Here is a 14098-nt window from a genome sequence, read left to right on the forward strand (position 1 = left end):
CAATTTATGGACCTGTGGAATATTGCTGGAAATTGAGGACAATGGGAAAAGTATGTTAGGATAATGGAGCGGAAAGAATGATTTTTCAGGGCATTTTTGTTTGGGTTAAACGGACGTGGAATGTAGTATGAGAAAGTACGTTGAAAGTGTATGGTAAATTTTAGGTGAAATTTCGAGTATAATAGGAATTAGCGAGGAAAGTGCGAGGTAAATTATTTCTCATTGGTGGTTTCATTTTCGAGGAGATCTGTATAGTTCGAAGATGGGTACACGTGCACCTGACGAAGATACGTTTGTAAGAAGACGTTATAAATTATATCATCGAGCTTACACATCGGCTGACTGACTTCGCGGCTGACTAGGTTTAAGCAAACGTGACAACTAGTTAAAGTTGATTTATTTTATTTAATTAGAAACCAGTGGGAATAAGCGATGTTGCATTCGTCGAGCTGCGGTTGCATGAATTTCACCTGAGATTCCCTGACCTTTCACTGCTTCGATTACTCCGATAATTAATTCCTTCGAAGGTGGACAATTTCCAATTTTCTTTGCATACATGGTGGGTTTAGTACACCGAGCATGGAATAGATGTATTTATTTCTGTAATAAAGTACACTCAAATATATTTTTCATCGAAAACGAAACTTCTAACTCGGCAAATTTATTCCAACATTTTCGAAATCATTCTTTCCCTTCACTCTGTATATCTGAAAGTTCATTCGACAACATTGTAACATTCGTGAGTTTATCCGTGGCTATGGAAAAAGAAGAAACAATGTGGAGCAACACGGAATGTATTCGAAACTAAGTTCGCGGTATTCCGGGTAGAAAACGTGATGCGCGATAAGAAGGCGTGGAGAACAGGAGTACTCGTACCTAAAGGAAATAGAACGAGAATATGTGCATACGTAAGAAGGAAAAAGCAGCGAAGAGCACGTCGAAGGAATGCATGAAAAATTGGAGCAGCGTGCACCTCGTGGAAGATAGTTTGAAATTTCATTGCCACGTTGAGCCGCGTTTTCTAACGCTGTTCGATTAAATGTCCTCTCATCCTTCAATCTTCCACTTCCTTTCGAATGCTTCACAATATTAAAACGTCCACTTCGAGCATCGATTCGTGTCTAACCAATCACGGAAACGTTTCTTTGGTATTCCATGCTCGACAACAATGCGCAGCAGATATTGATAATACTTTGTGCCAGTTCGAACAGCCAGATTGTACAGGGTGTGCCATAATATGCGTAAATTATTTCAACACACGAAAATAATGAAAAAAATTAAAAAGTTCACGTAAACTTATATTTGACCTTCTGACCCCTTCGACGTTTCCAGGAATTTTTCGAATCCATAGATTTTAATCAAATTTACAAGGCACATAGTTCACCGAAAATTTCTTTCGTCGATAGTAAAAGGGAAAGAACAGCTTTCAAATTTTAGGGGTTGAAAAAACTTTATTTTCTAAAAATTGTGTGAGCTCACATTTTGGGGTTGAAGACATTTTTTGGAATATCTCCGAATCTAGAGGGTGTAGAGAAACCATTTTTCTTTGAAATTGTGTGCTTTTAAATTGAGCGAAAGTTACTGGAAGACAGAAATGGCTAGAATTCAAAAATAAGGTCAAATAGGACAAAAGTTTATCTAAACTTTTTTTTATTATTTTTGTGTGTTGAATCCATCACTGAAGTTATGTCCACATATTGTGGTACATCCGGTAGAGTTACACGAACTTCTTATTTAGCTTGACCTCTTGGACGGCAAAGACGGAATTACCTCGTACTCTTTTTCTGCTTATCTTCATTGGCAGGGACAAGCCGCCCGCGTCCGCGACAACCTCGTTCGTTTCGTAATAGACACCCGGTCATAATAGTCGCGTTATGAATACAATCGACGCCAAGGAATTTCGTTCGCCATTTAAGGTTTCAAGCTCGTTCGTTGTTGCGTGTAATTAATCCATGCAACTAGTATGGGCTCGTTAATGAACTGAACAATTCGAAAACTTCTCTCCACCTTACCTATTCGATCGTTATATCTGAAAGCGTTAGTTAGATCATTGTTTGTAATGAATGAAATAACTGGAATTACCAAAAGTGTAACAAGATGTTTTAAATTTGTTTCACATTTAAACGACATAATAATGTTAGCTCTCTTTTTATTTTTATTATGCGTGAGTAGTATTAAAATTATCTTGGAATTAAATTTAAAAAGAGATAGAAAGTTTGATTCTAAGGTAATTTTAAAACTACTTGTTTGTAATTATGCTTCGTTGTTATTCCATGAAAAGATGACGAATTTACATGAAACAATTATAAAAACGATCATAATAAAAGTAAAAAGAGATCACACATTATTACGTCGTTTAAATGTTTCAGATCATTTTCCTTTTTCAAGTAAGACCTGTTTTCAATTTTATTTTTTATTTTCATTATGATCGCCTTTGTAATTGTTTCGTATAAATTCATCATCTTCTCGTGGAATAACAGCCAAATATAATTAAGAACGAGTAGTATTAAAATTATCTTGGAATTAAATTAAAAGAAGAAAAAAAGATTAATTCTGAGATCATTTTAAAACTACTTGTTCGTAATTATGCTTCGTTGTTATTCCATGAAAAGTTGATGAATTTACATGAAGCAATTACAAAGACGATCATAATAAAGATAAAAAGAGAGCACACATTATTATGTCGTTTAAATGTTGTAGATCGCTTTTTTTCTTCAACAAAGATCTGTTTTCAATTTTGTCTTTGTATATTGCTCGATGCAAATTGATGACGTTTTCATGAAACAACCGTGAAGCGTTATTTCATGCAGAAAACATTAATTCAATATCCGAACGAGGATTATATGTCAGGGGTTTTGAGTTCTCCGTAATGTATTCCGTCATAAAACATGAAACCTAATGGAAGTATAACGATATCTTATCTATAAAACGTAAAGCGATATCGTGCATAAAATATACGAATAGAAATGCTCGATAATATATCGTAAAATAACGTTTTCCGATCTCGAAGACACATCGCTTCGATTCGTTTCTGGAGCATTATTTGCCAAAAATGGTTCGCTAATATCATCTTCGAACAGTCATTTCGTGATATCCGATATCCTGTGCATCACATGCTCCCTCATAAAACGCGATACGTAATTGAAATATGGTAATGCTGTTCGTAAAAGATGAACAGAGACGAGTATAAAACGAAAAGTGCCGATCGTGTACGATGCGCGCCAATTTTACGCCATGTTCACATTTTTCGACCGCCATAAACTACCCTTCGATGCGTAAATACGAAATATTGACCAATATTCCTCGATGTTGTTTAATATCGTTCCACTTTTTATAACGAACGAAACTGCACCGTGTACACGGGGACGAGGGAATGATAAAACGCCTCGATAAATAATCGCGAAATGCTGCGCATCAGGTGGAAAACGTGATTTACATACATTGGAAAAATAGAAGCATTACCTGGTAATAATATTCAGCGCTTCGTTCAAAGTTACAATCACGCTTCAATTTTATTCCTTATCCTTGCTTCATTTTGTCTCTTATCCTTTTTCTGTACACACACCGACACGCTTTTTTCTCTCATGTATTGTTTACATGGCAATAACTTGGAACTTTCATCTCTTTTTAAATTTCTAAATACAAAAGTGAATTGTACGATAACAAATACATCCATATGTATTCAAATATCATAATAGTAGACAAGAAAGGGACGATCATACTTCTTTTCCTTGACGCTTTCATACCTTTATTTCCGTTTTTTTTTTCTATTTTACTCTCATTCAGCTATTCACTTTACTCTCCGTGCTCTTTTCTTCTGCACACCTAATAAAGATTAAAAAAATAATATGAAACAGGCGATCAGTGAAAAGCTTCCTTACATTTCTACTATTAATGCAAATGCATACTTACCTTTTCTCATTTCACATTCCCCGATTCTACATTCCTACATTCCACCTTTCCACATTCTTACATTCCACCTTTCCACATTCTCACATTCCATCATTCCATATTCTTACATTCCATCATTCCACCTTTCCACATTCTTACATTCCACATTCCATCATTCCACCTTTCCACATCCCATCATTCCATATTCTTACATTCCACATTCCATCATTCCACCTTTCCACATTCCATCATTCCACCTTTCCACATTCTTACATTCCACCTTTCCACATTCTAACATTCCATCATTCCATATTCTTACATTCCATCATTCCACCTTTCCACATTCTTACATTCCACATTCCATTATTCCACCTTTCCACATCCCATCATTCCACATTCCATCATTCCACCTTTCCACATTCCATCATTCCACATTCTTACATTCCATCATTCCAACTTTCTATCATTCCGCATTCCTACATTCCCTCATTCCACTTTTCCACATTCGTACATTCCTGTTATACATTTCGTCTGTGAAAAACATCACGTCACCCCCATGAATAACACAACAAATATTCGTCCAGAATTGAGGTTGTTACTTTTGCCTCGGAACAGGAAATACAACAAAGAAAATGCTTACAAACAGCGATATTTCATGGAACGTAAAACGGTGTCGTGAAACTTGTTCCTCTGGTGGCGGAAACGTCGTATAGAAGGAGGATCGGTCGCGGGGGAAATTCAGCGAGGGCGTGTGAACCGACTTCGACAAGTGGGCGGGTTTGCATGAGGCGTGACGCCAGGATCAAGGGGGGAACTTTCAAATTTCTTCCGACGATAATGGCCAGTTTCCTGATTGGATTATGACATTGCCTCTCCCCCCGCTGGTTGTTGAATGTCACGAACAGATTTTATCAGGCTTGATCGACAGCGATAAGGGAATTTCCACAAAGCGGTGAATTTTATTTCATCGGTCACGCGTTAATACCGATCGATGTGAGGTAATCGTGTGACGTCACTGTCGCTCGATTGTCGTCGTGGCTATTTACAAAAGGCTATCGATCGTCCTCTCTCGATTTTTTTAACGCTTTCCTTTGAAATTCTTTCAGGGTGAATGTTTTCTTTTTTCAATTGGAAAGAAACGGCGTAATGTTTTGTCTTATCTTTTTTACCAAATTAGAGCGATAAATTATCGGATACTTGTTCAAACGGTATCTTCTTCTTTTCTACTATCAAGCTTCGGGGATAAACAAAGTTCACAATTGCGGCGAAATTTAATTAAAATTATGTTAAATCTTCTCGAGTGAAATGTATTTTCTTTCGCTGGATATGCATTCGCGCTTTAAATTGCCTGACATTTTTTGCATACGAGCGAAATTGTTCTCTGGTGCTGAACGGATTAAAACGCGTTCGCGAGTGTGTAAGAGTTAATGCGAAACATTGGACGAATCTAATTTTCAACCAGAAATTATATTTTACGTAAGTAATAACACGGAGTTTTACATAAAATGTAATTGCAAAAGATTTCTTTTTCGTGCGTTGTTTATTGCGAAAGAGAATTTTCTGCGACGAATTATTTTCGAAATGAAGATTTTTAAAAGTCTCCGTGTAGGTATCTACGTTAGGTATTTTTCTTTGAAATATTTCACATGGCAGTCAATCGAGTTCGATTCATCTCGACATTTGAATGGCAGAGGAGGCGAATATCGGTGTTCGCGTTACACGGGAACATCCCCAGCATCTCTAGAGAGCCTCGGTTCCCGACTAATTTATGAGATTTCAGATCTATGCCGTCGCTATCTGAGAAATTCAGGTTAGTGGCTCGCGCCGGTGCCTCTTTATCTTCCATCAAGCCGCTTTGATGATTAGCGATCCTTTTCTAAAGCGACACCCCGTTAATTGTATTTTCATAATCTCGAAAGTTCCACCCTTTGACGCCCTGGGAGTTTAACGAATCCAGCCGATCGTTCTCAACCCTATGCATCCTTCACAAAGTCCCGTGGAGCGATGGAAAGATAATTGAATAGCATAGCGATCGAAGGATTTGATTCACAGTCAGTTTAGGAGTAAACTTGTCTTTGTTGATTCTGTAAATTGGTCTTGTTTACGAAATTTCGTTAGCTTTCTTCTTTCGACTTTGAATATGCTTTCTAAGCATTGGTATCGCGAATGTTAGATATTTATGGAGTGTTTCTACATTTCTCCTCCTCTGCAGATATTATATTTGCGTTCAATTTCTTGGTCTCTGTTAACTACACCCCTGGTAAATAATACAAAAGATATAATATTTCTTTCCAATGGTAGCAAAAATTAACGAAGACTTAAAGACATTTGCGCTGTAGATAGAAAGTATTCCTACATTCTTACGTTCCTCATTCCATATTTCCGCATTTTTCTACAATCTTCCCGAAATGTCACGACCCTTTTCAACCCAAGTTAAACCGTTCGTTCTAATTTATCATCCTTAATACGAAACATCGCAATGAATCACAGACAAAGTTCTCCACCACCGTTAAACTACAAAACCTTCCGCAATTATCCTCCCTGTGGCTAACGCAATTCTCCCCGGCTCCTTTCTTTCCAGCCAACACAATCCTCTCATATTCCAACAGCGACGATTGTAGTTCACCCAGATATTCCATTCGGTGTCCAGGTCTGACAAAACGGATCCCAAAGGCATGGCCAGCAGCACGGAGGATTACGGGTCGGAATTGCAGGAGCTGCAGTGGGGTGGTGGTAGCGGATCGCACTTCCTGCGCAGCGGCTCCCATTTCCTGAGAAGCGGTACCGGCGGTTGCTATGAAGCCGAGGATTTAGAGTCGAGCAGCAGGCACCATGGTGGTCAGCACAGGGGATATTACAGCCCTCCGGGCACGAGTTACACGATCGTCGAGAGACCACCGAGCGCCTCTCATCACCATTCCTCGCACACCACCCCGTATAGGCACAGGGGACACACCACCGGGGCCTCTGGTGCCATTTCTCCGGAACAGGTGCTCAGGTACGTTTCCAACTTTCATTCCTAAACCACAATTTACGAACATTTTCTTCGTGAAAATTGTAGAAAAATTTGTTTCAACCATGCATCAGTTTTGTTAGTGCTTTGTTAGGTGACTGTACATAGTCTTCTTATATTAACGAGTCACACACATGGTGTAGGTTACGGTTTAGGATATCGTGTGAATGAATTGCGTTTGTAATCAATGTTAATTTTAACTTTGGTTTTGATTTTTAAGTCTGAAGGACACATCAATCTTACAAACAATAATATAAAGAACAGCCTGATTATATATAGTTGTAAAATAAGATATTTATATTTAAATATTAAATTTATAACATAGAAACTGGAGACCGTTGGAAATAGAAACGTCAAATTTATGAGTGTCCGTTATTCATCCAAATTTGTGCAGACTAATAATTTTTTAAAATGAGTTATTACGAAAATGTCGACTTTTAAACATAGAAACATAATGATGTTGCGCCTAGGGCCTTTAGAAGTATAAATGCGGCCCTGCTGAAGAATATTAAATAGAATGCATAGGTAAGCTTTTAATCTTTTGCACTTAAGCCTTTACTAAAGCGATGAGTACCTAATATTAAGAGAGGTAGTCATGGAAAAATCGTAAGACAAGGGGTTAAATCGCTTAAAATTGTCCAAAAGGTGCATCTCGTCAAATAAATGAATAAATAGAAGTGGTGTAGGAGAATGTAACTGTAGATAAGTAAGTTTGTATGACGACTTATGTGCTTTTTCTTAGAAGAGTGAATTATCGATGCTGGAGTGGTAAGACTAAGATACGTACTATTAAATATGTGTTAAGAAAGTGAGTATTGATCTATATGTAAGAAATATGGAACAGCTTGTGAACGAATCTTCTTGGGTAAGGATTTATAATAAAGACTATGAGATAGATTCGAGCAATTCTAAGACAATGTGAGCAAAAGATAAATTTTATCTTCGAGCGTGTTGAAAAATAGATTAACTCTTGATAGTTCGTTAATTTGTCATTTCATTTGAACGGTCTGGAAAATCATTATGATCGATTGAATAAGTATAGTAAAAGTAATCCTTATGTCAATTAGGTACACTTTTGCACATTTTCATTTAAAATATTTGATCTTCCCGGTAAAAGATTTTAATATCCGGCCAGATCGTTGTTATTTCGCACATTTCCTGTTCGTGCTTCCTTCAAGTTTAGAATCTTGTTATCAGAAAACCACTAAAATTGGACGATAAAGTAAACGACATTTGTGGTTATTGACACAAGGTTTAATCAGCCTAACAAATAGGGTAAAGTTGCCTAATATGAGACCCATTTCTTAAAGAAGTCATAACTGTCGACTAAGAACACTTTTATTAAAATTCGATACATGTTTTAAAAATATGATATGTATTCTTTTGTAAGGTGCTGGAATGTACAGTAAAGAAAATTCGATTCCTTCGTAATAAAATAAAAACGAAAATTATGCAAATACACGGATTTAAAAAATGGGTTCCTAATATGAGAAAACTATTTTTTCTGTCTTTTTTCACACATTGGGCATATTAAATCTGTTTCTTCAGCACCGTAGACTTGGTGGGCTCACCGGTAACACTTTGTACACTAAAACAAAATTGGGTACCTAATGTGAGACTCTTCTTATAATAGGAACTTCCGAGGGTCTCATATTCGGAAGCAATAAGGTGGGCTCACCGGTAACACTTTGTACACTAAAACAAAATTGAGTACCTAATGTGAGACTCTTCTTATAATAGGAACTTCCGAGGGTCTCATATTCGGAAGCAATAACACGATAGCTATTAAGTAGCTTCGAGATTAAGTCTTCGTTCTTAAATTCCATTGCATGCACTATAAAACAGTATTTATGAAAATGATTATAAACTTACTATTTTCGAGGTATTTGTAATTTAATCGGACCACTTGAAAAACTTTCTGCAACGTATTGCACAAATATGCTTGTTGAAGACGCTTGATTGATTTCAATCAAATTTGATATTTAATTTGATAATTAACGCGGTTAATTACGAAACAAAACAGCATCGCTACGACATTCAAGAGTTCTGTAACGGAGATATGCTGGGGTCTCGTATTAGGAACGGTCTCATATTAGGCTACTTTACCCTACACAAACCACATGCTACAAAATTATACGAAATTCTACAATATTCCATAAAATTCCATAAAATTGCGTAAAATTCAATAAAATTCCAAACTTTTTCAAGATCGTAATCCTTAAAAGAATTAACCTACAAAATTTCACCTCAGACTTTTCGGCAACGGTGTGTCGGAGCGTCGACAGGGCGACAGAAGGACGCCGGCGTCTTCGCCGGCCAGTGTCGCCGCGGTGAGGACGACACCGTCGTCGACGTCCCAGCAACAGCAGCAATCCCAGCAATCGCAGCAATCGCAACCGAATCCCGCGAATCCTCCGACGTCACCGAGCTCTCAGCCATTGAGCTTGCAGGAGCTCACCGTAAGGACAATCACCATGACGAGAGATCCGCCGGACTCTCACCATGGCTTTGGGATCTGCGTGAAGGGTGGCAAGGACGCAGGTGAGATCCGAAGTACCTTCAGGCTACCTCCGTCGCCGTACTTCGCGCCTCAAGATCGAGGTATCTCCCGAAAACTGTGTCTTTCATTGCCGTTCGTTTCTCGCCGTTCACTAGCCACGATGCGCAAAGATCGTCGATTGCGATTGGGCGGACAGGCAAATTGAATCGAACATGATTCCTGCTTCTGTGTAAAGGGGAAAATTGGAAGGGTTATTTTGAAGTAGGGTAACTGAAGATTAAATTCGACAGAAGAAAGGCAGTAAGCCTTGAAGAAAAGGAAATTTCGAGAAAACAATTTTTTAGTTAGCAAAGTGTATCTTCTATATACGGGGTGTCTCATTTGTAATCAGCATTTAAATTGTTCCCCTGCAATATTTTGATATCAATATTTTCGAGTCTTGTTAATTAATAAGGAAAAGGGTTTTATATTATGAGAGAAGATGAAAGTACAATGGCACTTGCAGACTATTTTACGTGCAGCCTTCATGTCTGATTTCTTTTTTAAAGGTGATTGAAAGTAAAGTTAAATGTCACTTTAAAGGTCATGCTACTCTACACGGCTGAACTCGATTTAACAATAATGTAAAGAAATGTATAGAGAAATTGAAAATATTGAAAATTAAAAAAAAAGATTCAACGAGCAAAGAAATATAGAGAATTTAAAAATATTGAAAATGTAAAAAAGAATTAAATTGAAACAGAAACGTTTCTTGTAAAGTATTTTACTTAGAAAAGGGTAAGCACATAAAAATAGAGAATTTACAAGTATTGAAAATGTAAAAAAAAGTGAAATAGGAATTGAAACAGAAATGTTTCTTGCAAAGTATTTTCTCTTGGACAATATTATTCAAATTACGTATAAAGTAGATCAATTGACGTTCTTTGCATCACGGCGTTCATTGCGATCTTCTCTCTTGTACTTCTATAAGTAGGTTTACACTTCTTTCATTGGCAATCGTCGTGTCACCGTGTGCTTCCTGTGCTTCAGCACAGCTGTCACGTGTCCTTCATCTCCATCGTTGTCGTTCTCGTGACGAAGCTTCCGCTGCAAGAACCGAATGGTCCTATCAGTAAAGGCTAATAGACAAGGCAATAACGTCAGTCGCGACTTTTACGACGCCATTAAAGTCCGCTTTCATCGAACAATTTCAAATTCACGTTACAAGATAACTTTTTGTAAGAACAAACATTTCTTGTCAAGAATCAATTTCTTTCCTATCTTTTTACTGTATAGATATACACTGTCGACCAAACATTTGGAATAACTTGTCGATTGTTAGTGAATTTGTTGCCAATTTTTCATGGCTACTTAATTAATTTTTCAGGCTTCAGTAGCAATTTGTTCAATTGTGCTAGACTTGGGTAATACAGAACTTCTCAAATTTCTGACTTATTTTTGAAAACCTTTGACCAACTTAATATTCTTAATAATCACAATTAGCAAAAAAAAAAGAAAATACATTTCAATATTAATTTTAATATTAATCTAAAATAAGAAATATATTTTAGTACTAGTTTTTCACTCCACCACTTTCTAACGTGGAAAATATTCAAAATTGTCGCTCTAAAAGCATTATTGCAATAAAATATCTGCAGGCGGTCGTGCACGATCTGAATTCGATTGGAAAGGCGATCGTCGCGAGAACGAGAAGTGTGAAGGCAGGGAGAGACGGGGGAGAAAACACATTTTCGATCATTAAGCGTCATTTCCATTCCAGCTACGGAAAAAAAAAAACGTGTTATATTCTGACCGCGTTTCGCCTCGATTTTCTCCCCTCATGTTGTTGTCGTTGTTGTTCTCGCCGCGCGGAAGGAACTCGTCGAACGATGATGAAAGGGAAATATAATTGACATATGCGCGGATCGGTTCCTTTGTTTTTGTCGATGTTTGATTGGCCCACGGTGAACTTCTCTGGAAAACACGGGGATGTATTGGTGAATACGAAACAAAAGACTGCAAAAAATTTGAACAACCAGTGAATGTGAAATTAAGTAAAATTATGCATGTTGTACTTTTTACCAAAGGATCTCTGTCCGTAAACAACAATAATAATAATAGAAATTGAAATGTTAAATAAAAGCTTAATATTACAAATTGAAATATTGAGTAATTAAGGATTAACATCAGAAATTAAAACGTTAAATAATAAAAAATTTTTAAATCGTAATTGTAAATAGACGTAACTTATTACGCAGACTATACTGACTGTTCTTTCTCAAATAATAATTAACCTTTCTGGAATTTACCAATCATTAGGGTTCCATTTTTAGTAACAGTAATTATTATTAGCAGAAGGTTTCACTTCATCAATTCTTTATTATCGCATTATCTACATTCACTTTATTAATTTGCTACTATTAAAATGCACAAGATATATAATTGGAATAACATTGATTAAAGAGATTAAAAGTTGTCAACGTTCCAAGAGTGACCAAATATTTGCCTTTTTCGCACAAATATTTGCATCAGTCTCGAAACTTACCTCCACAGAAAATCACTCTTTTCCACAAACACTTCAGACATTTTATAAAAGATATCCGAGATTTCTCACAATTTACCAACAAATGATCGACACTAAATTCCAAAGAAAAAGAAGAAAAGGAGAGATTCTCAAATAAATCTGGACGTTTAAAACCGCAATCCCTCTCGAAGCTAACCATCCGCGGAAACCTAATTTCCAACGGAAGTCATCCGCTGACCCGAGCCGTGAATTATCGTCGATCGTGTTGGGCAAATTGTATTTCAAGGGTGACAATCGACTAGCCGGAGGATTGGAATCGTTGATTGGGAAAAAGTGTCGGTAAACGCGGGGCCGATAGTGATTCGAGGGAGACAAAGAGGCGCGAACATGTTTTGTCTTGCGGCGTTGTTTACAACGGGGATGGCGCGGCTATTCGACGGGGTAATTAGCGATACCGGCTAATTGAGCAACGATACGATGGCGCGCGTTTAATGACGCGACTCTAATTGCCGGCAGCCGTATTTTTTCCTTCCGTGTACAGGCGAAACGGATTAACCGGATGTAGAATTGCACGTGGCTGTATCCGTCGGTGTAATCAGTTCTGGGAATCGTATCGTTCGTTCTGTCCGGCGGGGAGCACGCGAGGATTGTTAAAAGAACGAGAAAAAGCTGCCTCCCCGAGGCTCTTGCTGTGTTTAAGCCAACGATCCTTGAATGCGCGAGCGTGGATTCGTTTCAAATGTTGAGTTAGTGCATAACGTTGGTTTGCTGGAAGAACGACACTACTGACGAATGTAAATTTTTCTGAAAATCGGTTTCAAATTTTTTGTGGTAGAAGCAATGAGAACGCTCTTTTTCTTTTACACTTTGGCTAATCTGGATTTTGAGGGTCCCTAATGAAATGTTGATTATGTTTAAAACAGCCCGTTGACATTTGACATTCTTGTTGAATAGCATAATTTAAATGTTAACTATAGTGGCGCTCTTTCAGACAAAAATAGTCAACAGAGAGCATCAGAAATTGGTTAGAAAAATGAAGAATTAAAATTTTACACTTGGTAGAAATCTGATTACCGAACGACTTGAGAAATGTCACAGAATCTCCACGGGTTGGCAATTATTTTGATTAAAAAGGAATAGATAAAGAGCTGAAGAAATATTTTCATTTACACTTCCCCACGTGAAATGACAATTTCATACGCACAAATTGGATACTTTCCTGCCTTCTTCAAAGAGTAACAGATTGCAATAAAAGTAAACGACTGAAACGGCATATTTCGCTAATTGCGAGAATATCGAGGTGGGTAAATGTTAATGATTATCGTTTTCTAAAATTTCTAACAGTACATCCGATTCTTCGACTTTGGTCTGGAAGTACTTCATCACTTCTCAGGATGTTGTTTTTCCACTGTTCTTATCTTCTACTATCTCCTGCCAGGTTTTTCCGCACACATTCCCTAACTGGTTATTGCAGTTACATCAGAACGAGGATCTATGGGTGTGAACCCTTAGGCTACACGTTACCTCTGTATAAATAATTTGCTGTGAGATACTCATGAATTTCATAATTACTACCATCTTCGTGTACTAGGGTGAGTAACAAATTCTTGCTCACTTCGTAGGTACATAAATTGAATATCATAAATAAATAGAAATTAATTCGCTATATAGTGAATTCTACAAAAATTTGCATATCGATCTAACGATCAACCTACTTTCCCTTAAATTAAGACAAAAGTGAAATAAGGCAATCCGAAGTGGGCAAGGACTCGCTTAAACATTTAACAAAAAGTTCCTCTCGTTAAATTAAAACCTACACTTCCACCTGAAAAAAATTAAATTCTACCACTTGGAAAAAAAGGGACAGAAAGAACAGTCACTTGAAGAAGTCTTTTAATTAAAACAATGATAAAATAAGAGGATTCAACGTGTGCAAAAAATCGTCCTAATATTTAACACACTCCGTAGAAAATTTGACGAAAAAATTTGAACTGTAGGTAAATTCTACTCTCCGAGCAAATAATCAACCTACTTTTCCTTTAATTAGGACGACATTGAAAGTGTAAAAAAGAATCACCTGAAAATGTAACAAAACATTTCTCTCGTCGAATTGAGAGACCACTTAGAAGAAAAGAAGAGGGTGGAATGAGATCATTCTAAAAAAAAAAAAAATAAAAAGAAAATAAAGCAC

The 14098-nt window shown here is 37.1% G+C and overlaps 1 protein-coding gene across 1 annotated transcript in view; it reads left to right on the forward strand.

Annotated features, from left to right (window-relative positions):
• Positions 1 to 6566: 6566 nt before the first annotated feature.
• The window catches only part of LOC108578552, a 74896-nt gene continuing 67364 nt past the window's right edge, over positions 6567 to 14098 (forward strand). The window contains exons 1-2 of the mRNA XM_017941911.1: positions 6567 to 6889; positions 9156 to 9445. Of these exons, the coding sequence (XP_017797400.1) occupies positions 6567 to 6889; positions 9156 to 9445 (613 nt within the window). The remainder of the gene's footprint in view (positions 6890 to 9155; positions 9446 to 14098) is intronic.

This window comes from Habropoda laboriosa, unplaced genomic scaffold (assembly GCF_001263275.1).
Source record: "Habropoda laboriosa isolate 0110345459 unplaced genomic scaffold, ASM126327v1 scaffold41, whole genome shotgun sequence".
NCBI classification, from domain to species: domain Eukaryota; kingdom Metazoa; phylum Arthropoda; class Insecta; order Hymenoptera; family Apidae; genus Habropoda; species Habropoda laboriosa.